Genomic DNA, 27,906 nt, shown 5'->3' with positions numbered 1-27,906 from the left:
TTTTTTCATTTTCCCCCCTTTTTTTTTTAGGGGGAAAATGAAGTGACAGAATTATTGTTAATAGTGCTCACTGACCAAGTGTCATAGAAGACTATGGAAGGTCTTCCCAGAGCTGAAACGCAGTAATTTTGACAATAACACAGACAACCTTTCAGCTTTCAGGCCTTTGAATCCCACAAAGCTGTGTAAGGTTACCTCTCAAAAACTGAGGACACCATCATTACCCTCTGCTATCAGGATCATGCAGCCAGTTTTTGCTTTTAACTAGAGGGACTGCCAATCTCCAAGTAATTAACACATCAATCATGGTCCTCTCCCATGTCCCGGTCATCTAGGCAGGCTGCTGTGTTAATTGGATAGGTAGAAAAACCACATTTTCTCAGAGACCTCTCAAAATCTGAAGGCACTTAATTGTGAGCTGGTTGCTGTAACAGCACTAATTTTCAATTAAGAACACAAATGAAAAGCACAGATAAACACATCCTTTCCTCAAATCCTCACACAGCCTCACTAGCAATGAATGATAAGAGGCAGGTAAAGTGGATATTAAAATGATTCCACAGGATAGATGGAAGAGAATTCTACATGCTGTTTTCCCATCTCCAGTTGTACTAATCCTTTTGTGTCAAAAACACAAATGTGAATTTTAATGCCACGTCTTTATGAAACTGAAATTAGAATTCAAATTCTCTGAGATACCTTTCAGGAGTTATAACAATAAACGACAGCAGCTTCACCTTCAAGCACATCTATTAATGTGGAACTCTACTTATTAAGCTTCAAGGTGACAGAAATGCACTATAAATGGTCTTATCTGGAGCTGTGTATCACTTTTTTTTTTCCCTCATTAAGTTTTAGAGTGTTAAAATTCATAAGCAACACTTGCAGACTAAAGGCAAAACAACTCAACCTTCACACCTTCCTTGCCCTATGGCCCATTCAGAAGAGATTTTTCTGTGGTTCATTTGTGCTACCACACTTGCACATTTGTTTGACTGCTTTGGTTATGAACAGCACCACAGTACTGTGTATCCTGCTTTCTTACTTCTATGATCTGTACTGGGGTTAATATCAAGGTAGATATTAATAAGGTTACGATTGAAAAAAGTATTATAAAGTTGTATCAGCAAGAATGTGGCCTGCTGGTATCACTTACTGTCTCTTTGACTATAGAGAAATTCACTGAAAATTAATGCCTCGAGAAAAAATTTCCACATATATCACACACAAATAAGCATGAAAACTCTGCAGGATCAAGTTAATAGCTAATTAATGCTATGACTAAGTTATCCAGACATCAAACTTTGCAGTTTTAATGTTTTAACTATCACATCACAAAATGTATCCTTATGAGCATCTCATGCAGAAACATCTGCTCTATAAATACCCAACTCTGGGGATTTTGTTAGTCCTCCCTCCTTGGGTAATGAGCTACCAGCAGCCCATGGGATTTATCTACCATGGAAGCACAAACCCCATTTCCTTGTCTGTAAACCATAACCCAGACCTATGGGAGAGCTCAGCTCCCATTCTTGTCCCAGCAGTCCAGGCAGATCTCAGACAAATGCAGCCCAGGGGGATCAGCACCTGATCATGAGTCTGCTCTTCCTGCTGCTCCAACACTGAAAAAGGCAGCAAAGATCTCCCAATCCCCATGGAAATATTTGCATTTCAGATCCATGCACAAGTATGCCAGACACCCCTAAGCTCTAAACAAAGGTGGGCCCTATGAAAACAATGACGGTACGCTTTGACTAAGTTCTCATCTGGCAATCCCACAAGAAGTGCTGCCAGGGTTGGTTTCCATGATCCAGAGCTACCTTTGCAAGTCCCTGCAACACAGGAAAATGCCAGGTTGCATTTCTGCCATGGGGTTAAGACTCTCTACTATCCACCTCCTTGAAAAGCATCACCTGGTAGTCGTTGATCAAACTCATCTTGGGTCTTCAGGAGGGGCTGGAGCATGAAAACAAAAGGAATGAGATGGACAGGAAGCTACTGCTGGCACTGGTCATTAAAAAGCACAGAAACTGCCACAGAATAGTCAACCTGATAGTGCACTCCACTGACAGGAGTCAGGAAAAATATCTTCCCGTTTCACATCTGCACTGGGATTATTCTTGCTGCATCCTACATCTATTACGCATGATCCAATGAAAGATGTAACCAAACCATCTTCCAAAGGAAGCTTCCAAAGCAAGGCTTCTGAACACCCTTCTTCCAAGAGTGATGGACATCAACAAACAGATGACTGATTCCAGCAGTTAACAGAGGATTTGCATTCCCCTTACACAGGGCAACACTCCACAAAAGGAATGCACAGCCTCGCTCAGGCCAGAAACTCATGCAATGGAGATATGTAACATATGGCATCCAGACCCGGATAAAGTAGAGAGCTTTGTTTTTCATTGAACTTTTCATTAGACAAGTATTGTTTTACACCAGAAGAGATTCTTCAGCAGATGAAGTGTTTCACACAAGACACCAAATAGCAAAGCAGCTGATACCCCAAGCTGAGGTGCTGCTAACTCTGTTACTCAGGGGACAAGCAAGAACTGGAATGGCCTCAAGACTTTGGAATTAAACAAATGATCTCACTGACTTGCTTGCTGGGGCAAATTAATATCAAGAACCTCTGCAGATATAAGTTAAAGCTGCTTATTGAAGTTTGAACAACTCCACAGGGCTTTTGAGGCACCGATAACGGGCAAATATCCTGTTACAAATGAAAATAAAGTTGACTGCTCATTCAGAAGGGTGGGAATGGTGAGGGGGAACTACCCAAACAACTTCTACACAAACCAGTGGCAAATGAGACCTGCCACTCATTCCCAGTGTTCTGTACAGTTTGCTTCCCTTGCCTTGTCTCTTCACCTCCAGAAAGGCCTCTGCTGCTTTCCCTGACTGTCCTACTTTTCAATACTTTTCCAAGAGTCTATTGAAAAACGTATTTTAAAACCAGAAGTGTCTTTCTTATCCCACTACAAAGGGTAATAGAAACCTTCAGTGTGCTTTCTGTAAATACACACAACACAGTCTGAAGAACAATTCTAGAAGCAAAACATGGAATTAATGCCCATGTGGCTCAAAGTATAAAGGAAAGAAACCAACTGGATGAATGATTTTATGTAAAACAGTAAAGCACAAATCTCATTCCAGAGATTTTCAATCTCCAGCCTTTAGATTTAAAAAAAGCAACCTGGATTCTTCCTCAAATTCTTGGGAGTCCAGACTGTGGCCAGGACTAGTGAAAGAGAATTTGTAAGGATGTCGCAATATATGCTTTCCCTGGGAAAAAAAACCCAAACCAAAACAAAGAAGCACTAAGTAAATGTTAAATAAAAGTAAATACCTATGAGCATAGAAACACATCAGGCTAGGAATGCAGTCTGTTGGTATTAAAGACTTCAGAAAATGGGGGTGAATGTGCTGAGAGATCTGTTCCCACCTTAGCTAAGGTTATCATTATCACCAAAGAGTTGTCTTAATAATACACAATTCTAAATGCTACATTTACATCTGCAGAACAGAGCTGGCATTTGTCACCCCTAGGAGAGGTGAGCTGTTACTACAGTCTGTGCCACACACCAAAATTATCTTCAAGAGAAAAGACTTAAAAGTAATTAAGTACAGGGTACTTAATTTGCACTCTTTCAATGCAATCATGTGGCAGTGCCCCCTCTGTGCTCTCCCTAACAATCCGACAGACAGAGTAGAAATGTGGAGAATTTTTGGATAGTTTTTTTTAAATGATGAAGAGAAACTTGAAAACAAAGGCAGAGACACATTCTTCTCTAAAAATTAAAACTAGTATTTCCAGGACTGTTGCTGTGTCTGTCACTTGGCAGGAGAGCACCATCAGTTGCTATCCCACAGTGCTGCAGATGAAGCTGAGGCCAGAGTGTTACTGAACACTTACCCTCCTGCCTCAGTGCAGCAGGTGTAAAAAGCCCTTTGTTTAGAGATCTAGCTGGGAATGAAGACAACAGCTTGGAGACTTTGCTTTGTCTATAAATAGGAAGTTGAACTGGAAATTTTTAAGACATCCTCCTCGTAACACTTCCACCTTTCCCTGGAAGAATCGTGGCTGAGAGCTGAAGCCGAGACAGTGACGAGCTCCTTCCAACCCCTTGCTAGACTCTGACCAGCACCATCACTGAGGCTTTGCTGCCCAGACACAGTTTTGCATACTTCAGCTGATAAACGACTTAAGCTTCTCACAACTCAGCTTAAAATATAGTAGTTGTTCTGTCCACCTACTCTGGCAGGCAGAACCCTTGCTATACAAACACCCTTCCACACCCACACTCTGCTTCACAATAAAGAAATTTTTATTTGGATGCCAGCCAAAGGAGATGGATCAATAATAGTTGTAGTAAATGTACTCTATTTCCAAGTGTATTTCTAGGTCCGCTATGTCTCAAAGGAGGAATAGACAACATTTAAAAATCATTCCATCATTTCATGCAGAAATAGAATGGATTCCATACTTCAGTTCACATGAAGTACCAGAAAGTTTAATTGGTATTAAAGTTCACTGTTCTGAAAACAAGAGAGAAAAATAAAGAAGCTGCCTGTGACACAAAGATAGCCTGATCCAGGCAGCTCTCGTCAGAGGGCCCTGTACAGCACAATGGAGTTTGGCAGCAGAGAGCTCAGTCAGAAATCAAGCAGAGAATATGGTAAAGAAAGCAGAAAGAATCCAAAGTCCCCATGAAATGCACAGAAAGCCAGAGGAGCTCTACTGATGCTGATTTAGGTAGGGAGCAGCTGTTCAGACCTGGGCAGGAGATCCCACCGGACCTTGCTGCTCCACTCTGGCACTCACTGACCACTTACACCCGAGAAAGAAGTAGCAGAGCAGCCCCAGTTTCTTTGCATGTAAATCCTTCCACACCTATTTAAATAAAGAGGTTGGTTTTGTTTAGTTGACCAAATGCTCTAAAGGACATAGCAAAAGTCATCCCTGAAAAAGTGCTTCACGAGCTTAGTCTGTGCTCTAGCAACAGGGGCACAGAGCAAGGGATCTCCAGGGCACCCTGTCACACCTCATATCCATGTCTGCACTGCCTGGAAGAGCTCTCTGAAACAGGCTGGGGCTCAAAAGCACAGTTTAACAAGGGATGGACTTGACATCTGTACCTTGTTATCTGTGGCATTCTATACCCAAAACACCTTGTAATGCCTTTTCAGTAAAATGCTGACTGGTTACCTCCTGCATGACGTACTTGGAGGGCCTTAGTTGCTCTCCTGTAATGCAAAATGATGCAGAAATGCACTACATGAGAATTCCATGATGCCCAGCAGCTACTTGGCTTCCAAATTATTCCAGTCTCTGCCTGGAGGAAAGGCCAAGGGGCCCTGCTTTTCACATGCTTGCTGCCATGTGAAAAGAATCTCAAAAATACAGAAAGGAGGTGGTACTAATCTAACAAGGGATCATGGCTCACAAGCCTTCCAAAGCAGGCTACGTCCATTAGAGTGACTGCAGTGAGCTTTGCTGCAGTCCTGTTCTTCATCCCACCACAGCAACAGACATTTTTGAAGACTCCCTTTCCTGAAAGCCAAGGGAGGAGGGACCTAGACTCATTCCTAAGTAACGACAGAAGGCGGTAAACAAGTGCCCAACTTTAAATTTATACCTCAAGATATGATTGTAAAGCATTAAGGTTGCATGTAACTAGGTTATGTCTCTGCTGCTAAAATCTATGCATAATTTATTTATATTACAAGCTAAACATCAGGAACTGTCAGGAGGAACCCTAACAGCTCCTTACTAGCACGAATTAAACGCTCTGCTCATCATATAAGCCCCAGGACAGCCATATGCTGTGATCCTGCACAGTATCAGTAAGCTAATTAAGAAACTGCCTTTGCTCACTCCTCTCTTTTGTGTGGGTTTTTAATTTGAGTTGATTTTTTCCAGTCTGGGTTGGGCAGATAAGCTTCTCCCTTTTCATGCTACTTGCTGCCTCCAAAGTGAAGATTCACAGGCAAATCTCAGTTCTGTTTTTATCTCTTTCTAAAACTACTCCTTCTCTGGAAGTCCACTTCAAAAGTACCTGTTGCACACCAAAAGACTGACAATATCATAAGCTCCAGTACCTAGAGCATCAATCAGCCAAAGGCTGCACCCACTCTCAACACAACACGAGCACAGCAGCCTCCAAGCACCACGGGTGAGCGTGGGGACAGAGATGGCAGCATCTGCCCTCAGCTCCTCCTGGGTGGGACAGGGAAGCATTAATGATTGGAAGAAGTCCTCTCCAGAGGATCTCAGCTAAATAACTGCCCTGCAAAAGCATAGGAAAGGACTACTTGAATCAGGATGGGGGAACACACTGAGTTAAAGGGAACATCAAACAAACGACTATGTCAAAGAATCTTTTTTGGAGTTTGGAGTTGTAGCTGCCAAGGAGGGCTCTGTACTAATGCAAATTTGCTGCTGATAAAAAAGAGGGAAATGTGAGTTTTCAGGTGCCTGCCTTTAGTTTCTCTGTTCTACCATGCTTCAGTGAGCAAAGTTGTCTTGACACCAAGGGCAGGACCGCAGCAGCGTCACCTGAACCTCACCTCCTGCGCCCTGCTCTGCACTAGGCAGCACTTCCAGGTCACACATTTGCACTTAAGTGCCTTCTTACCTCAGTCAGCTGGAGATGAAGGCTGCCTCCAGTATATGAGTGCACACAGGACAAATATTATGTGACTGTCACCACATACTATTATCATGCCTGCAGGATGTAAAGATGGATAGAGCTTGAAAGTAATACATTTTGAAAGCTCTAATTCCCAGGCACTTTTCTTCAGAGGAAAGCCACACATTAATCATTAAGAGAAAGGAGGGCATAAGAACCTGGTTTTGACAACCTTACTCTTTTTTCTTCCTCAAATTCAGCATGCAGAGATGGGAAGAAAAAACAGGCACACCAACATCACTGATCCACTCAATACAGGTGTTTTCAGGGTGCAAAGAGAGAGACCTTTACTGCCCAAACAAGACCACATGTTGCTTGACAAACCTTCTTTAACCCATGTGCCCCACAGACACCCACACTCCTGCTACAAACAGTGTGTGCAGTGCATGTCTGGGTACACACGTGTTACAAATACATAAAGACATGAGGACTCACTCACAGCATTACCTGTGACTGAAACACTGCAAGTGACATCTGCAGGACAAGATATACATGCAGGCACCATAATGCTCTGTCCTCCTCTCAGAAGGGCTTAGAACACTTACATACAAAAACTATTTGACACATCCCAAGTATAACTGATTTACCATCAAGCTCTTGCAGCCTTTCCTCTGAAGTATCTAAGAGGAGCCTGCAGATACTTTTACATCATTTCTCAACCTGGTGGAGTATATTGAGTATACTGGCTTTGAAACCACTGAGTCCTTATGCCACCTCTTCAAACATCATATCTCACACTTACCAAACCTCTCAGGTTTTAATTCCATGGGACCAAACCCTTAATTTATACCTACAGGAGTTGCTTATTCCCAGTTGATGTCTATAGGATCAACCATTTCAAAATACTTGGAACTGCTGGTATTTACAGCAGCTTCAGGAGAAGGTACATACAAAGGTGCCAGTCCCTCATGAAAGACAGAAGAGTGAAGATCAGTGAAGTCTCAATCCCCTCAGGCACTTAGGAGCCTGAACCTTGCCAAAGCCAGAAGGAGGCAGGGCTATTAAAAATTAGACCACCAAAAGGTTTATACCATCAATCTTGCCTGTAATTATGTCAGTACAGTAGCAGAACAGCAAATAAATCCCCACTTCTCGAGTCTCCTGTTACAGCTCTAGCCACCAGGTTGTCCCTTCCCTTCTCAGGGGCTGATGTTGGACAAGCTGTTATGTGCAATCTCCAGCTGAAGAATGCATGTTTTCAGGGAAAAGTCAGGTGGGTGCAGTTTGTTTGTGTTCATACACCTCGGCCAGAGCTCTGAACCCTGAGGATATTTGTGAATGCGAATTTCTGTGTACTTGGAGAACTGACAAGAAATGCTGCAACTACAGATGGTACCCCTGGAAAAAGGAGCACTTTGCATCTGTTTGCTATGCAAATTAATTCATTTAACATTTGTTGACAGCAGGTCAGTTTAGCACAGGAATCAGGCTAGAAAGTTGGCAATTTAGGAACTAAGTTCTACTCTGTCCTCTTAGAAGTGAAAAAATCCAAGAGAGAATTAAAAGTAATTAGGCAGAAAACAGCAATTAAGCCCAGAATGAATTTAATTTTTAAACCATTAAAATCCTTGCTGCTTCCAGAGAACTAGGAATCATGGTGGATATCTCCACAGAAAATTAACAAGATGATGTGACTGCAGCAGTGCTCTGACCCACAGATGCAGCAATTTCCCTCCAAAGCAGGGAAGCACCTTAGGAGAAACCAGGGGACCCAGGGAAGGTCTCTTGTACTGCCTGGTTGTTCATGAACCACACATTCAACCTCCCCACAAGAACTCAACTCACACTCTTCTCCTAAAGCACCTCAATGTCTGGGTAAAAGTTGTAGGAAGGATCACGAAATGGCCACATGAAGATGCACCAAATCATTCCATTATTTCACCAGGAGTGCAATTTGAAGACAAATGCTTCTGGACTGCAAATCCCAGTACAGATTTAAGGGTTTAAAGAAAAAAAAAAAAAAAAAGAGGCAGTAACTAGAAGAACTAGAAGAGACATTCTCCACATAGCTAAAAGAATAAAATACAATGTGGAGACATAAAACTCGTATTGTAAATCTGTGCATACTTAATGATTCTCCTATAGTAAGCAAATGTCTTCCTTACTTCTTCCCCAGTCCTACTACTTAATAACCAAAAATCCACTTTGCTTTGTTTTTTACTGTTCCTTTCCAGATTTCTACCATACATGCTTCTTTTATCAGCTTCAACAGAATGTAAGAATGCCCCTGTTTTATAAAATGACACCCAAGGCAGCATCCCTCACAAGGCTCGTGACCATTTGCAGTAGTAAAGTGATTATGGATATTGTCGATCTATTCATCATATTGGGTCTGCCCCTAGAAATAGAACACACCAATGTAAGAGGAAGCATCTTTTTTCTGATCTCAGGATGAGAATGGAGACAAAATTATCATCACCTGCACTAGTTTCTGAAAACTTCAGTGTTTCTTAGTCAAGATTACAAAAGAGCAGCCAATAAATTTCATTATCAGCTCATACTTCGCAAATTGGATGTGCTGCCAAGTTTCCAGAAGAGAATACAAGATTCTCCAAACATTTGTTTGAACAGAGTTTTTGGCAAGTCAAGTGCAGAGTGAGATGGCACACAGAACCCACCAGCCGTGTTCCAGATGATACCAGGATTCAAAATACCCCTACAATGGGCACAGTCACAGGAGAGGGCTTGATTTTAGAAGGAGCCCTTTAAATCAACACCCATCTCCAAAGTCAATATAGACCTTAGCCAGTGGCCTTTTCCTCCTCTGATTCCCACTGGCTCTATGTGTGTGTAGTCAGCTATGGTAGCTTGGAATGGACACCACTGAGTATCCCAGGTAATCCCAGAGTGAAATAACATGGCAAAACAGAGTATATGAATGGCTTTCTTGATGATAAACTGCGAGCAGCTTCTCTGATTTCCAGCTTGTAAACGACCAGGTCCAACGTTTCTCAGTATCGGACGCAGATAAAAAGCAGGTCCATTGCTGGGTGCAAGTCCTGTGGCCACACAAACTAAAATCAGTATCAAGCATCACAGAGGGATTTTTGTTACTTCACAACGTGGGTAAATCAGGGCTACAGAAAGCCAGTAAGCCCTCTCAGCTCCAGCCAAGGGGCAGAGTGCATGGATCATGGCTCTTATCTTGTAACTTAATTCCCAGCCCTGGTGCAGGTACAGATCTTTGCTCAGGTATTGGCCCCAGTTACTGACCCTGCTGCTGAAGCATCCTTCCATCCCACACGTACCTGCCACACCACACTATCCCTGCTGTTAATACAGCTCTTAATCCACCCTTAGGCACATGGGCCAAGGTGACTCCATAGCATCCAACTCACCCTGACCTACTCAGACCTGCATCCACAAAAGTGAGGAGGAAGAGATGCTTTACAGGTCACATGGGGGAAAATGGATAGGACTGGAAAGTGGGATGGATCAGGAATTGAAGAATTAAAGGTAAATAATTGTAGTGTGGGGGTTTTTTTAATTACTTGTTTTTAATTATTTTGAAATGAGTGTTTCCATAGCTCCACATTATCAAAGGAGAAACCTAGATTAAGAACAAAGTAAAGATGAGTAAGCAGTGTTAAAAAAAAGAGCAAGTAATAATTAACTGGCAGTTCATGCTGTGAATCACTGAGTTTGAAACAAACTCGCCCACATCTGTTGATAAACTTCATTAACTGAAAAAATGATACTGAAACGAATGCTATGCTGCATGCACAATGCCTGTCTTCTGCTTAGACACCTAAACTGCAGGGACAGCTGAAACCTCAGAAGCTCAGAGATTGTTCCAGTTATTTTGGGAGACAACGCAACTCACACCTGAGGCTCACTTTCAAAGGGGACAAGGGAGGCTGGCACATCATCAAGAGGCCTAACCTCCCAATTAAATATCAAATTGGTGAACAGTTTGCAGTCTACAGTAAGCTCCATTCGTGAAAAATTGAATTTCTAGGACCAGCTACTGTGTCAATGAGAGAAGTGTAGGCAAAGGGGTTTTTGAACACTGATATCTGTCAGACAGATGGCTGCAACAATTTATTCTCTGTTGGTGTTAACTATCACATCTTGCTGCTGCTTTTAAAGATGAGGTGCAGAAGATTTCAACACACAACACAAAGTAATTTTCAACAGTTTTAATGTTAATTACTTTTGATATGTCCATTTGCACCCCCAGATCTGGAAGTGCTCTACAAAAGGTATGTGTAATATCCCTGACATGGGAACAGGAAGCACAATCAGCTGAAAGACAGCTCATATTCACCTGCTCCTGCATCTGTCTTGTTCCTGGACTCACTCACCTCACTGCAAGAAGTGGGGAGACAGCAGGGCAGTTCTCCCCAGCTCCTATGCAAGAGGGTGCTGTCTCCATGGCTCAGCAGAGACATGGATTACCTTTGATTACCTTTCCCTGCTGTCACATCTTCACCTATTTTAGGCAGACTCAGCCAACCATCAGATCACCTCGCCCCACATCTTATGGAAGCTTCAAATTTTCCACAAGGAAGCACAAAGTCCCTCCTCACTATGAGAGCAGATACCACAGATGAAAGGACTGAAACAGATTTCCCCCTTCAACAGCAGAAGCAGCCACCATTCACTGGCTGCTGTCCTGATGCGTTTCAGGTGCAACAGGACCACTTTTAAATACCAGAAGTTCAAATTCTCTAACATCTCAGTACTATGTTTCATACCCCTCTTCATAAGCTTTAAGAACACAATGTCCAAAGGGGAAGAAGTTTCTGAGTTTCCTGTAAAACCAGTGCCTTACTTTAAAATAAAAAAAAAAACCCCAAACCCAACAAATCAACAAACCCAGAGATACCATGGAATGCAGTTCAAGTGGATCCACATACTTATAAAATTTTATGATGTGGATTAGGTTAGTCTACTAATGACCAATTTATTGTCTACACTTACGGGAAAATCTCATATTCATTGAGATAATCCTTTTATTCCCTCACCATGACTAATTTCCTCTTGCAGAACACCCTTAGAAAATGAGACACTAGTAAGTAAAAACCTGTGATGTCTGGAGTCTGCTTAAAGGACCTCAGTTTCCAGTGGGACTGCAAATAATTTCAGTAATGGGCCTTTTCAGAACACTTTTCATTACTTTCTTCATTTGTGAAGTTACTTGGGGGAATAGTTATTGCAATTTAGAGACCACAAGCCCAAGAAACAGAAATGAACCAACTTCTGAATCTGCATTAATCAGAAGAAATCTGACAGGAGTACACTTCAGAGCAACAGAAGGTACAAATCTTTATTAGTTTTGTTCAAACTAATTGACTTCATCGCAAAGCTGAAGAATCTAAACTGAGCGTAACTATTTTATCTCAAAAGAAAAGCAAAAAGAGACACACTGTGTTTAGGGACCACTGGTTCTTCAGGTTTTTCAGAGTGCATTAGGACTCCTCCTGACCCCAGCTTTTAGCATGGACTGTCCTTGCTCTCAAGGTGCTTTCAGAATTGCAAATACAGTATGAAACCAGAAAAGGCCCCTTCGCAAGGAGTATTAGAAGGAATACTTGGGATCCTAAATAGTCAGTAGTTCAAGCTGTTCACCAAAAAAAGAGAGGAACTATGGGAAAAAAATTCTGCAGCTGTGCCTTACCGTAAGCAGCCAGAGGTGTTCTTGAAGACCGTTGTCCACTCGGCGTCGCGAGGCTTCGAGTCCTCGTTGGGCTCGCTCTCCCAGCCCGAGTGGGGGATGATCACCTCGTTGGTCAGGGTCTGCAGACCATGGTTGATGATGACCATCTTCAGGGGCTCATAGGAGGATAAATTCCACAGGGTGCCTGCAGGGGATTATTAAACAATGGGAGTATAACAACTATTTAAAATCTGTATGTTAAACAGAACCAGAGGATTCACGGAGAACTGCTTGAAGGTTAAATCATAAAACTAAACAAGAAGGCAAAGCAACTTGATGAGATGCCAGACCAGAACTAGCTTAAGGAAAATCCCACAGCTTCTTCAACAAAGCAGGGAAGCACTTCTATCAAGACATGGATATTGTTGAACTCATCAAGCCCTACACAGAGTACATAAAAGTGATGTACTATTGGAGATTAATAGGATTTTTCTGCTGTATACAAACTGTGTTACACTTTCAAGTCTAACTATGCCTCAAAAAAATAAAAATTCATCCAGTGAAGCAGACAAGTATATTGAGCAAGTCCTAGGAGGAATGAATTTCTGGAGGATCACTGATCCTATGCTTATCTTCTGCACAAGGTAATATTTCATTCAAGTCTCCTCTCTATTATTTACTTTCACATTTTCCTGTCACAAGCAATATCTGTGTTCAAATCTCCTGGTGCCACAAGCATAAGATTCCTTGAAGAAGCTGGAAACTTCTTTCTTTTCATTTTTACCTCAATTATGAGCCAAAGCAGACAGAAGTCAAACATAAAACAGAATAGCAACAACAGCTTTATAGCTGCAAAATACCCAGTGCTGGATAAGTGATACAACCTCCCAGCAGACCTGTATCAGTGTCCTAACAGTTATTACTCATTAGAGTAGGACTAAAACAGAGCATTCATTTCTGAGAGAATTTCTGCATAGACCCAGCCTGGTGGCATCTGAGAACTGTCAGTAACAACACTTGGAGGGAGCCAGACACACACTTCTGGTCTCCAAGGAAAAGTGTGAGTTCTAGCAAAATTTCAGACAGACCAAACAGAAAACCTAGATTCCCCAGAACACACAGGAAATCTTTCCTAAGTGGATCCAATATCAATCTGAGGCTCCCTGTGTTACTACAACTACGAATTTGTGCATATTACAGTGCAAACTGTAAATCTCCACCTCACTGTATATCCATCTAAAAACCACAACAGAACAACAGAAGTGCAACCTTTTGTTTCAGCCCCTTTCAATCTCCCCAAGTTTTACCACCTACAATTTTCAAGTTTTAAAGGTAACTGGGAAAATGTTTTGGATCTATTATCATGCAGCACAGCCTGCCGTGGGGACTTGCAGGAGCCCAGCAGTGATTGGATAGAGGATACCATATTAATTAATAAAAAAACTCTGAGGCAGACAACGGAATGAACACCATAATGTTTTTTGCAGTCTTTTTTCTGAAGTCATACAAAAATAATGCTTTTTTGGCCTACTGCCCATGCCATTCATAGACACTGTATGAGATTTTTATAGCCTAATTTTAGCTTTCAAAGGAGACTGTGCAGGTAAAATACGAATCTTCTCTTTGTACCCATTACAATAAATCACCCTTTGTTGCTGTAAAACAACAAATGTTGAAGAATAAGAAAAAAAGCAAAACCAAGCAGAAAGAGCTAATTGGCCCCATTTTGTTATCAAAGAAAGCCTTTACTTCTCATAACAAACTGGCTCAAAAAATATACAACATACAAAAAACAAATGCAAGTCAATATTTATAATAAGACTAAAACCATGGACATATAAGCTGCCCTGTTAATTTTAAATACTTTACTAGACTGTCTTTCTTCAGTTACTGTTCACCAATTTCTTTAGCATGTCAGACTCACTCATATAAAAATAGTAAGTACAATTAAATCCTTAAATGCATGGCTGGCTCAGGACTTGAAAATTCAAATTCTAAATCTGAACAACCAGCACTGAACAAGATGGATGAATCCCTGGAAATTATACAGGATAATCATCTCTGGAGCAAAGCCAGATTCAAACTGAGAAGAGTGGGTGCAGAATACCCTGGTTCTGGAGGTTCTCTCTCAGGACCAGAAACGGAGCATGGAGTGGGTATCTGCAGTGCTCAAACCCCCACAACCTGGAAAAGATGGCATCAGCCAAGGAATCCTCTGCAGGGTTCCTAAGGATCCTGTTCTTCTGAAACTGCAAAACATTGCAACTGGGAACACTGCTGAGATGGGGAAGAGCTAAGCTTTAAAATCCGGCAGCCCTTCAACTTTAAAAGCTTTTTCCTGAACGCACGTATTACTTTTGCACCCGAAATGAGAGTCTACTTCTTCCCCCTTCCTGAAGCAGTGATGTAATCTGTTATCTCTAGAGTATGGAACTACAAAGGCAAATTTTACTGCTTAAGAAGAATCAGGCAGACATGTAAGTAAGAAGTCAAAAATACCTGTAAAATTTCCAAGAGCTCTAATATTACAGGATTGTATGAAAGTTTTCCAGTGCTCAAACCTTTTGCTTGTTTTAAGACTTAAGAGATTTGTGTCTAGACTTCAATACCTTCAACCACAGCATGTAAAATAAAATCATCATCTCCAAACTCTTCCTATATTCTCATTCGCCAGAGGTTATTTCAAGAGACTAAATGCAACTGTGGATTCAGTAGTGTTCTGCCTGGATTGCAGCACTTACCTGCCCATCTACCACACACATCAGCTTTACTGCTGTAACCCCACCCCGACCAAGAGAACCACCTGCCCCTATGGAAGCAGATCCTCTACATACACAGAATTTTTATTAAGAGGCTGGCTGCAACTTATGCAATGCTTATGCAATGAACTATTTAGGGCAAACACAACTTGACTGTAAATCTCAGCGAGTGACTACCAGACAATGAGGACTGGAGTTACACAGAACACCTTTCCACCATCCTCTGACAAAAACTCCCCCAGCATTTCACAAGCTTTCAATTTCTCATCTGCCTCCTATCTCTCAAATCTTTCATACAAAACAACAAACTAAAGAAGAATAAAAGACAGCCTTACTATTAAAAAAAAAAATTGTGCAAATCCTTCAAATTATTCAAAAGGTCAAAGCACTTAAATTTATAATATTCTCCTTGATGGCTGCATAAGGAAACCCAAAAGAATCCCTCTGCTGAACAGCATTTAGCAAGGGAAAATGCACAGCACTTAAAAGAAGTGTAGCATAAGATAAGCAGGGGTGAGGGAGGTCCTGCGGTTCCAAAGACAGAGAAAAAAATTCAGGTTAAACACTGACTTCATGGGGAAAATATTTCACAAGAAAGGATATAGAAGATAAACACACTGACAGTACATTTTTCTTATTCGAAATTATGAAACCAAGAGCTCTAAATCCCAGCATCTTTCGCGCTCCAGAAGAAACAACTTCTATGGAAAAGTAACTGATAGTGACAGCCACAGAAAATTAAAGGGAACAAAATCAGATCCAACTGTAGCATTTAGTAGTATAAGAAAAAATCCAAGGCAAAAAAAAATTCCTGTAAATTTGACATCCATCTTTACACATCATTCTTGTTACTTCTGGTGTAACACACTAATGTTTCAACAAGCCAGAAACACTATTTTTAAAACTCCAAGTTTAATTAATTCAAATAATTAGCACTCAGGAGGAATCATGTCACTGACACAGCAGCACAATAAATGAAGTTATCTAAATTTTCCATGCACTTTCACTAGAAGCATTGGCCTTTTTGACCACAGACTGCATGAGTTTTAAGACTAGAGAAAGTTGAAGTATTGCTCTTCAGTAGATGAACATGATCACTATCAATCTGTGTTTTTTTCATAAATATATGAGTAATGTACTTACGTATTTCTAACTTCAACCATTGGCCCTGAATTTTCAACATATTAAGCAGGGAAAATAGCTACAAGCTTTATTTCAAAAAAATCCAACATCACCAAGAAACTAGAAGCTGTTTAATTCCTTTTCTATGGTCCATACCAGATAGTTTATCACTTGGAAAAATAAGCACTCTGCAATATATTCCCAGAGGAATTCTTGTTGCATGTTGGTCCTGGGGGGATTTGTTTGACAGATTTGTTTGTATCAAAGTCCCGAAGATTGGAGCTGTGCTCCTTCCAGTAGTGGTCAAGTTGAGAACCTCAACATAAGCTAGTGTGTGACAGAACACACCATGAACAAGGACCTTCTTCTGAGAAGCTTTGGAACAGAAAGTGGAAGGAGAAAGCTCATCTGAGATCAGCAAGTTGAAGACAGCAGGGTACTTCAAAGAGAAATCCAGATCTGAGCAGCCGACACAGCACATCAGTGCCCAGGAGTTGGGAGTTCTGAGCCAGCTGATTTATCTGCAAGTTGCTATTTGAGCATTAGATCAAAATATTTCATCTGTAGAGTGTTTTGAAGGTCAATCATTTTTCAATTATAACCTATTTGGTAGCAGAAAAATCACATCCTGCACCACTTGAAATCAGTGCAATGTCATTAAACAACAAAATTACTCCAACGTTCTCACAAAGAACAAAATCATTCATTAAAGCTACCAACTTCTGACTGCTTTCTGAAGAATGTAATAGAATTTTGGCCTTGCATATCTGATGGGAACATTTCCTCCATGAAAACCTTATCACTCAAAACTTTTGTAGATTTGCCCAATCAGAACAGATTTAATTCCTTATCAGCTTAATCCTCATTTCTCTCTTTTTCTCAAGAAAATGATCCACTGAGAGTACAGCAGTACAGCTGCAAGCCTAGCAAGAAATGAAAGAAGAATTTTATGGAGTATTTCTCAACACAACTCTACTCATAATTTACTCATGGACATTCCAACACTTAAATCAAGCTTTTTTTAGTGCAGTAGATAGGAAACATTTTGTAACTCCACACTTTAAAAAGAAAGAGAAGCGAGATCTGTGGTATTTTAGGAATGTATTTTTTGAGTTTAGAGGGCAATTTTTGCACACTTCACAGATCTCTGACCTCGAAGGACACCATGTTTAGTGCCATTTGCAGATATGTCCAGAATATCTGGTAAAACAGAGATGGCACTAACCCAAAGAAGTCTTTCAAATTCTGCTAAAACCAGTGTTTCTGTAAGAAAAAAATCTACACATTGGCTTAATCTGGTCGCAGTGGTGTATCAGTACACTCCACCTGCTTCCAAAATAGTTGTGTAACTTGTGTTCTCCAAAAGTGTATCCTGGGAAGTGCTCAAGGGAACACACTCCTGGCACTCCAAGCCTCACTCGTTCACCACTGAGGCCACACAGCTGATACCTCCCTCGATGCTGCATCCACCTCTTGGGTGTTTCTAACTCATTGGTGTGGCTTTTTCCCCACTCCATTAACCCAGTGGTCAGACCCAGCTGTGGCTGCTCCATCAGATCACCAAGCAAATGAGAGGCCATGGAGCTGTACTAAAGCCAAGGACTGACTCTCACATTAGATAAGAACGATGCCCTCTTTTGCCAGCAACCCCTCTCCCAACAGGGTGTCCCACTGTGTACTCCCAGGTACCTCCTGTCCTGCAAGCAAGCAGCGTCCCACAGCCAGAGAAACAAAACTTCAAGCCTGGAACTGCTCCTGAATTCAGATAACTGAGTTATTTAAACTTCTTTAAATTATTTGAATCTCTTCGGAAAGCAGGATTATTTTATCATTTGTCCGTAGCTGAGATGACCAGCTGGTGATTACTATTGAGCTTTTGAAAAGCAGCCAATATTGAGTTAAAGAAACATTAAACTGTAGAAAAATCAATGTGTCATACCAAACTTGAATTTGGAGCCTGTTAAAAGAAATAAACACATAAACCCTGTATGCTGTTGTATTTTCTTCTCTTTTTTTCCCCTCTAAACTGCATTGATGATGAAGTCCCCAGACGTTTCACTCCAGACACACTGAAAAACTTTCATGGTAAAGGTAGGCTTTGGTTTATCAGTAGGGAAAAGTACCCAGATAGGAAGTCCAGACTGCTACCAGGAGAACACTGGAATTGTGATCTGAATTTCTGAGGCTGCAGAACACAGTCCTTTTGTAGCAGCTCTGCCTGAATGCTCCCTTTGCACTTCAAGCTGGCTCTTGTTTCTCTCTGCTGACTTTTGGAGCTCATTTTACAAATGGACAGTTCCACATTATCAGCCAGAGCTTTGAACACGGACTGGAAGTACAGCAGCACCAGTCACAGAGGCATTGCTGGAATACTCTTCTCTTCTGTGCTGATACTTGAATGTGTCACACCGGATCTGGTGGTATCATTTTAGAAGTAGAATGAAATGATTCCTGGTTAGGTAGAGATTAAATGCACATCATCTGTTACTGGACATCTGTTTAGGTTAATGCCCTTAGTATTCCTGGTGTTTTTCAGTAAGAGGAAATAAAGAGCTCGAAGTAACAAAAGCCAAGGTGGAATAAAACCACTACATTTAATTGGCAAAAACTACTGCCAAATAAAATGCATTTGAACTCTAATTAATCAACTGGAAATCAAAGCAATTGCCATTTACAGTGAAAAGGAAAAACATCCAGTTTGGTTTTGCCATCTCAGAAGTGACTGATTACCACTTAGCACTATAATGATATTCCTTCAGAGTAAATTATACACTGGCTTCTCCTTTCTTGAATCTAAGGAAATAAATTTATTGCTTCTCAGCACCCCAGAAATGAGTTTTGATTAAACTAGAACAGCAGATAAATAGATATTCTTTATTTTAAAAAATAAATAAATTTATGTCTGCCATCATACTAAATGAATGCAACAAATGAAATACAAATACTACCTGCAGACTTTCCATGTTGAGGCAGAGCACAGACAGCTCTCAAAGCACAACCAGCACATGCTACTCAGAGGTTCTCTGACAAAACAGACAGCTCTCCTTCACCAGCTCACTGGAAAAAGTCTGGAAAAATATCCCTGCTAGTTTCAACACTGTATATTTAGACCTAGTTTGATAAATAGCCTGTAATGGCTGAGGAAGAACAGCTGGAACACCCAAGGCCACTGTTCATCTCAGAGAATTATGATTACCAGTAAAAACTTAGAGAGCTACTATAATTTTTGAGGAAATTACAGAATTATGATGTTTACCTCTAATGGCTTAATCAGTGTTTGCAATAGGGTCTACCTGCATCATCCAACATGGATAAGGCAGCTAAAAAGTTTCAGCCCTGGACCCATTTTCATTCTCACAAAGCTTTCTGAAAAATTCTGTTCTGGCACTGAAATTCATTGCAACTGCTCTGGTCTCCATCCAAACATCCCCTGCGGCTTCTGAGAAGAGAAAGGGAAATCCATTTCACTCCTCATGATTTATGGGAGACTGAAGAACAATATCTTTCTCCTTACTTTAAGAGCTGACATACTTTTCCACCCTCTTCCACTTAATGGCTGAACTTTGAAACTTGGCATATACTTTATAGCTCTTTTTGGATGATGTCCAAGACCAAGTTCAAATAAAAACAGGTTAAATAATGGAGCTATAAGTATTTGAAAACTCCCTGCAAAGTGTGCACGAACTCAGTAACCTGAAATGTAATTCTCCCTTTTCCGACCTTCGCAACAAACAAATCCAACAAACACCACACCCTATGCTCCCTAAAATATGAGTTTTCCAGCCCAGAAGTGCTGCAGCTTTATATACAGCCCCAGAGTCCTCAGCACCAGGCTGGAAGTGTTCCTGAGGAGACAGACTATTCTATAAATATGAGGGAGTGGGGACATGGCAGCAGGATTGTTTTATAAGAGATTAACAAGCGAAGATTTAGCTCAGCATATCTTACCTCATGATTACAACATGCTGAGGGCACGTGCACTACAAATTACCTGTCAGTGGAGCTGCTACAATTCATTTAAGCTTCAGTAACCCAACCACATGCAATTGCATGCTACACCCAAGGAGCAGCATCCATCCCTCAGCAGCCAGGGAATCAATCCCAAGTGCATCACACACACTGAGACGATCCTGATCCCCCTCCTGACAGGCACGTGTCAGGCTCTCACACCACAAACTTGGTGCAGCTAGAGAACAGCTGCAGCCAGTGATCTAAATTCTCCTTCAATGCTCTAATCTCCAGAAATTCTTGTTCCTGAAGCTGAAAGGACTGTTGTAAAGACTAACTCATTAACGAAACCAGACACTGACCTGTAATTAGCTCTCTGACTTCCATGTCGTTTGTTTTTCGCAACAGCCTGATCAATGCAGGGATCCCATCACAGTTCTTTATAGCCACTTTGTTTTCATTATCCTTCCCGTAGGAGATGTTTCTGAGAGCCCCACAGGCCTTACGATGGACCTCAGGCTTGGGATGATCCAGCAGGCCCACCAGGATAGGGATCCCTTTAAGGTGCCTCACGTCCTTTTTGATTTTGTCGTTCTCGTAGCACAGGTGCTGCAGGTAGGCGGCGGCGTTGGATTTGACGGGGTCAATGGGGTGGCTGAGCATGGCGATGACCTCGGGCAGGTCGGGGTCCCTCCAGCGCGGGTCCTTGCGGATGCTGTCGATGGATGGGGAGCGCTTCCCCAGCCGGTCAATGCTGGCCATGCTCCCCCGCTCCGGCTGCGCCAGCGGCGCCGCGTAGCCGCCGTGCAGGTACGGAATCCTCTCTTCAACCATCTCTGTCTCAATGGGGTCGTCGTAGCCCCTGTGAGGAGCAGCGGTCCCAAGACAAAGAAAGGGGAAAAAAGGAAAAAAAAGCACGTTTAAACGCTTTGTAACTCTGACTCAATATGGAGATTTCAGCCATGAGCAAACATTTTAATACAACAAACAGCATATGAGACAGCATATGTACAATTTCCAATAGTTTATTTGTAGTAACTTGAAAATTAACCATCACTGAGTTCTCAGCAGTGATGGGACTCCAGCACAGCGTTTGGCTAGCAATGAAACGATGACAGGAACTGCAAGCCATCAAACAGATTGCTTTCATTTTGGTCACTCAGCAAAGCAATTACAACAGAGCTGGATTACATTTAGTAGGAAACACTGATCTTCATTAATGCTGTTACTTCTGCAACAAACCAAAACTCTAATTAAAGGCATTCAAGGCCTGGACAGAGACCACGGACATATTTCAGCAAGTCTGACAAGTTCCACTACATTTCCATGCTGATGCTCAAACAAGTGTACTCTAAACACTACTCTTAATTGATGTTACCATAAACCACCCTCTCATATATGTATTTTTTCAAACCAGCAGAAGCCTTTTGCTTTATGTTTTTTCCCTGGACAGGTTTGCTACTGTCTCAGCATTGCAGTTAGCTCAGTCAAGGAAGTAGTTTTAATTGCTACAAAATGTTTCTTAAAATCTCTCATCTGAAGCACCGAGTGATGCTATTGAACCATTTCTGATGCCATGCTGAAGTATAGATTATTAGAAGGCAGGAAGAAAATGGAGCTTGCTGTCATCCCAAAGGGACTGCTAATTAAACTGGGCTCTGGGGAGAAGAGCAACCAGAGGTGGAGACTGAACTTAGTCTTGTACAATTAACGCTTTTAATGTTAAAAGCGCCTCTCCTGACTTTACGTTGCTTTAATTGCTGTTCTAAACCATAAACTGAATGAAAGGATAAAAATGGGCAAATATCCAAAACTCAGAATGAATCTGAAGAAACCCTTTTATTGATGCAATTATTTGTGTATGTATAATTCAGCAGTTGCTCTACACAGTCATTTACACTGTCTGGACAGCCGTATTTTCTGTTACAGAACAAAGCTGTTTCCATCACTCCAAGCAGAAAGCAACAACATTGGAACGATTTTGTGAATGCAGACAGGGCAGAAGGAGGAACAAAACCCCTTAGCTACTCCTCAAAATTCTGTTTTTACAAATGCAAATTTGTGATAACCAGCATTAAAAAACTACAACAAAATCTCCTTTCTCAAACTCATCCTCACGTTAAATTCTTTTTCACTGCATAAAAGCAGCAGAAGATTAATTTTAATAATTGCACAGCTGTTGCTTGCTTGACTTGGTAACTTGCAATTCGGCACATCCCAGTCCTGCGAGCTGCCCACAAGATAACTGTGCACCACCTCAATTACAGCTGCACAATTAAGTTTCTCTTTCCTCCTCATCCGTCCAAGTACACAAAGGTAATTACTGTCTTGGTATGCAGTTTGTTTGCTTTAATTCCACAAAGCCTTCCAAACAGAACCACACAGATGGGCCTATCTTCACCATGCTGTATCCTCCTCCCTTTGCCACACAAAGCTCCTTGGTTTCATTACATTTGTCAAAAGAAAACTTGAGAGTTAGGACTTTAAATTGCAACATTGTCATGACAAAAGAGAGAGCACCACCTAAGTCTTGTACCATCGACACTATTTTTTTTTTTTAATTGTCAATCACTACTTATTAAATATGAGTGAAAATACCGGAAGTCAAGAATCAATCATTAAAAAAGAAAAATGAAATAAGATCACAACTCTGCTTTAAAACAAGACAGCACCTGTGAATTGTCTGTAGGGAAAAGGATGAAAACAAAACCCCACAACTGCTGGAATAAGCCCACACAGGTCAGTTCCACAATACCTCTGAGGAAGAAACAATATCAAGAGCCACTTTTAATGCACCAGTGACATAGCTCAATGAGTGTACCTGGCAGCAAAAAAAACCACCTGAACACTTGACCCTTGAAGACCCCAAATTATTGTGTAGAAACTCCGAGATCCTGTATGAACCTAAGAACTGTACAAGAAAGCTCAGCTGAGGGAAGTATCACACCACTTCAGATTCACATGACTAAATACAGTGACCAAGGCTAGGGAAGGTTAAAAAAAAAAACAACAGGGGAAGCAGTTTACCAAAACAGGTCATCTACAAAGGAGCAGAACAACTGCTCAGGCAGAGCAAGGCAGAAGTGCCACAAACCCCATCGCCTCTCCTTTAACAGAGGGCGGGAAGACCAGACCAGCAGAGTGAGGAAGGCAAAAGCAAGTGTCTGTCAGGGCATTAAATACACCCTGATCACCAACATATTTACACACAGAGAGTGAAGAAATCCTCTTTCTGAATCAGACTGGTGCGGACCAAATGTGATTTTTCACTTCCACATCATTGGAGCAGCTACGCTGGGAAGGAAACGCCACTCGATACGGAACAGGACTAACAAGAGCTTCAGCAGATACTGCTCTCAGGAGGCCAAGAGCTCTTTACTCACAGGACTGAAGAGATCTGGTGCTATGCCAGAGTTGCTGACTGCAAGCATCTTGCCTTCCGTCTGTTTGTAGCAAGGCAGCCAGGTTTTTAGGATGCCATGGGTCTCACTAATCACCTGTCTCAGGGAATTGATCAAAACACATCCTAGCATAGATAAAAACTGGGAGAGAGCTCGTGGATTTATCATCTTCCTTATGGCTTCAACACAGGCACATTTGAGTAAACAGGTGAAGGATTTAAACATTTAATCCTCAACAACTTCTACAAGTGCTACATTCATTACAGTTTGCAGCTGGTGTCTGCTTTGGATAAAAGACCAGAAAGGCTTGGGATTTCAGTAGGAAACTTTGTGCCAAACATTGAAGAGGAGATGTAAAACTTTGCAGACTGAGATTCTACTTTTGCCAGGCTCTGTTCCCTGATAGGATACACAAGGGGATTCAAAACTGGAGTGAATCCTCTGCTGAGACAAGTCTGAGTTAGGAGCGACATGGTTAAAACACCGAAATCCCCTTAACTGGAAACATCTAAGAACTGCCAGTGGATGAGCTGACTTGGGTTGCCTTGCCTCCTGCCACATCAGACTCTGCCATTCATCACCTTCTGCTATGAGAATATTATCAAACTGAGAGCGAATCCACAGTAAGGAAGAGACTCAGGAAAAAACCAAGTATTTTTCAAACTGACCACTTTGCCTGCCCAAGCACGTTCATAAACTCCTGCCCCAAACTAGACAACATCCCAATGTTGCCCATATACACTTGGAATGAGTGCACCTAGGCCACAAGTGCTGACTGAAAGTTTATCTGTAATTACAAGCCTTTATGTTCTGAACTGAAAAAAAGGACCAGAAGAAGGCGGAGACATGGCCAGTGCTACCAGTACTCTCACTGTCTATACACAACAGAAGCGAGACAGACCTACCAATTAAGTTATTTAATCTAGAATCTGGCTCATTTCCTGGTAATAATAATTTGGACTGTGAAGTGACCACCAAATACAGTCTCAGGGTCTTAAATCAGGCTTCTGGTATAAACAATTTATCAATAGAAAACTATTTTGTTGTTGATTTAGTCAACATTAAAAATTTATACCCTGCGTAGTCTGGAATAGTAACACTGGCAATAGCTGCTCCAGAGCTCTTAGGGAAAAAAGATGTCCCATGAATGCTCCTACAAGTGCAGATTGCAGTGATCCACTCTGGGAAGAAATCACCACTGAGGCAAGAAAAAGCTGAGCAGAAGTTATTTACATAAGTAAGATGAATTATGACTTGCCATTTTTTTCCAGCTTGTGTTAATTCCAATTTAATGATTAAGAAATATTCAAATAGTAGTAGGGATGTTTTTTGTGAATCAAAGTATTCAGTACTTCCTGCTCCTCTTTCAAATAGGACTGTATATAAAACATCCAGGACACAGTAAGATTAGATGTTTTTAAAAACTACAATAAAACACCTAGTATAATAAAGGCAACCCACCAAATGAAGAAAAAAAGGGCATAAACTCAATTAAAGATGTGTAAATACCTTCACAAGTAAACTTGAGTAACATTAAATCAATACTGTACACCCCAAATGCTTTCTCTAACCCCAATTCATTATGCAACCTGACTTACACCAAACCAGAGCAAATGCTGAGGGAAAGAACAAGAAGTGCCAGGTACTCTTGCAGAAAGTAATGTATCTTACGTGAGAGACTCAGTATAAAGGAAAATTAGAAAACCCAGCCACGAGCAATGACAAGCCAACAGACATGGAATATTTGCCTTTCTGCATTTATCTGGATTTGGAGATGTTTGTGTGGAGGCACATTTTTCCCCAATTTAAAATGAAATATAAGTAGCTTAAAATGAGGCTGGTGAATGACAGAAGAAAAGCACAATAGGTATTTATCTCTGTGATCAAACGGAGCAGACAAGGGCTGAAAAGAACAATCTGTACTTGTAATCCCCTTGCCTAGGACTCCCTCCAGACACAGCTGGGCTGCCTCCTTATCACACAGGGAGTCAGACTCACTAGGACAGATTCAGATGAGGAACCTCCACTCAAGCCCTCTCAGAACAGGAACTGACAGTAAGGACTCTTATTTTACCTGTAAACTACTAACTAATGAAGTAGCATCTTCTGGGAAGAAGATGAGAGAATAACTCAGTGGGTCAGTCAGTGGAGGAATTCTGTCCAGGATCCAAGGAGAGGCCCAAGCTGGAAGTTGGTGCAATGTAGAACAGTGCCCAACAGAGTTGTTGTTAAACCTGCTCTACACATACAAACTTTTTGAAATCAAAAATGACATAAATGCATCACATTCATTTAATCATTTTCACAGGAATAACTTATTTTAAAAAAACTAGAGAGGAGTAATAAATTAGTAATTACCCTCATCTACTACAAAGCACTACTTGTAGCGCTTATTTTCTTGCAAATCAGTAGCATATCTGAAATGCAGGTTTATTGAATTGTTCAAGTATTTCTTTGAAATGTCAAAAAGTAACTGCTTATGAATAGGCCCTCATACAATCTTCTTATGTTCTCAACAGCTAAAGTTTGCTGCCACAGTCAGGCTAATTCTTTGTCAAAGCCTCTTGATCACATTAAATATGGAAAAAACCTCACAACAAAAGAAACATAAATGAAAAATTATGAATTGGTCCTATCCAAACTGCAAGAACAATAAATCAAAGGGATGTTTAATAAAACCACCAAATTTTAAAATGCAAATGGGTAGGTTCTGAGAATACATTTAATTATTCATTTTGCATACAGTTAGAAAAATGTTAACAAAAAATTAAAAGCACTGATGTCTGACTTCTTTTAGCAAGAACTGTAAACTTGCTTAGTTGCAGGGGAGCACTAATCCAAGTTTGATAGATTGATCAGGATTCTGGCACCCACTGGGTGCAGGTATTTCCTTCAGCCCCACAAAACACGGACGTGGTTCCACTGCTGGGTAAGCCTGCAAAATGAAAGATGGCACAAGGGACTTAAAGGGTGCTCTGGGAGATACGTGTTGACATCTTTTCACTGGGTTTTTGTCTTGTTTGTTTTTTCCTCTCAAGTACAGATGAGAATTTGGAAGTGTTTGATTCTGTCTAGCTTTAAAATGAACTTCCAAAAAATGGGAAGGAAAAGAGAGTATGAAAGCATGAATAACATAACATCTCCAAGTAGGAGGACTCCAGGAGAACAAAAAAGCCAACACAAATCCCACCAACTGCTGCTGACGCAGCAAAGCCTTAGGTCAGAAATGTTAAGTCTAAAGACTGTCTATACACACAGAGGCAGGTGGTTCCAGACTCTTTACAGCTCTGGAAACTATTCTAAATTAAAAGGAAAAGAATGAGAACTAAATCCATCTCAAAACATGAATCATGAGGATATGACTTCAAGCAGGCACATGTAAAATTTGTACACCCCTCAGAAAACAAAGTATTACAAGTTTTTCAGGTCTGTACAAGATGAGTTTCAGCTGAGTAACAGGACTCTTTTCCCAAGCCTGTGGGTTGTTGGGTTTTCTTCTCAAATGCAAGAGCAAACAACTGTAAACACAGCATAAACAACTAATACCAAAAAATATGGCATAAAATAGAACATTCCTCAGAAACTGGGCTGAACCAGAAGTAAGCTGTAACTGATCACTTTAAATGCAACACAGATCTCTTTTCTCCCCTTCTATAGGCGCAGGACAAAAATAATGAGGTTCAGTACAACCTGGCCAGACAGCTGAGGGTGTGTGGTTAGCACAGGATCACGGCTGAGGCTGTCACACACCTCACAAGACAGCTTGGCACCCGTTCACCACCAGGGATCAGCTCATCTGCAACCCCAACCAGCTGTTGAGAACTTTTGTTTGGCAGATGTGCACACAACCAGACCTGTCAGGAGTCTCAGAGATCACAAATCCCTCTTTTCACCTTGCTAGTGTGGGATGGCTCTGGGACAACACAATGCATTCACAAGACTTTTTCAGGAAGAGGGAAAAAAAGTAACAGCCTTCTTCTAAAAGGTCATCTTTCTTTCTAAATTCAACGTGCACTACGCAGCCCAGAATCACTGAAAGGGTCCTTGTGCCCTACCCTCACTCTTTTCTGTACTTCATGTGTGTTTTGCAGTCATTTATGGGCTGTTTTTCTGTCAAGTAACTCCAGAATTTACCAGATCACAGAGTTTGAATGTACATGATCAAATAAGCAAAACAGCTGCACAACAGCACTGTGAAAAACAAGTGAGTGTTACCTTCCTTTGTGAGGTCTTCCTCTCTCTGGCACACCTGCAGACGTCCTCCGGTTCACAGTGGAGTAATCCGGATCCAGTTCATATCCTTCATCATCTACTCCAAGGCTGCGGTTGTCATCTTCCAGTCCATAGGGCTCCGGCTGGAAGCGCTCAGGCTGAGAGCGGTT

The 27,906-nt window shown here is 41.3% G+C and overlaps 1 protein-coding gene across 1 annotated transcript in view; it reads right to left on the bottom strand.

Annotated features, from left to right (window-relative positions):
* The window catches only part of ARVCF (armadillo repeat gene deleted in velocardiofacial syndrome), a 259,690-nt gene that overhangs the window by 52,827 nt on the left and 178,957 nt on the right, over positions 1-27,906 (bottom strand). The window contains exons 7-9 of the mRNA XM_017734735.1: positions 27,740-27,901; positions 20,486-20,985; positions 12,316-12,499 (exon numbers count right to left, since the gene is read on the bottom strand). Coding sequence (XP_017590224.1) covers positions 12,316-12,499; positions 20,486-20,985; positions 27,740-27,901 — 846 coding nt within the window. The remainder of the gene's footprint in view (positions 1-12,315; positions 12,500-20,485; positions 20,986-27,739; positions 27,902-27,906) is intronic.

The sequence above is a fragment of the Corvus brachyrhynchos genome, unplaced genomic scaffold (genome assembly GCF_000691975.1).
Source record: "Corvus brachyrhynchos isolate BGI_N302 unplaced genomic scaffold, ASM69197v1 scaffold114, whole genome shotgun sequence".
NCBI classification, from domain to species: domain Eukaryota; kingdom Metazoa; phylum Chordata; class Aves; order Passeriformes; family Corvidae; genus Corvus; species Corvus brachyrhynchos.
The sequence above is the reverse complement of the archived record's forward strand: the minus strand, read 5'-3'. Positions and strand labels throughout refer to the sequence as shown.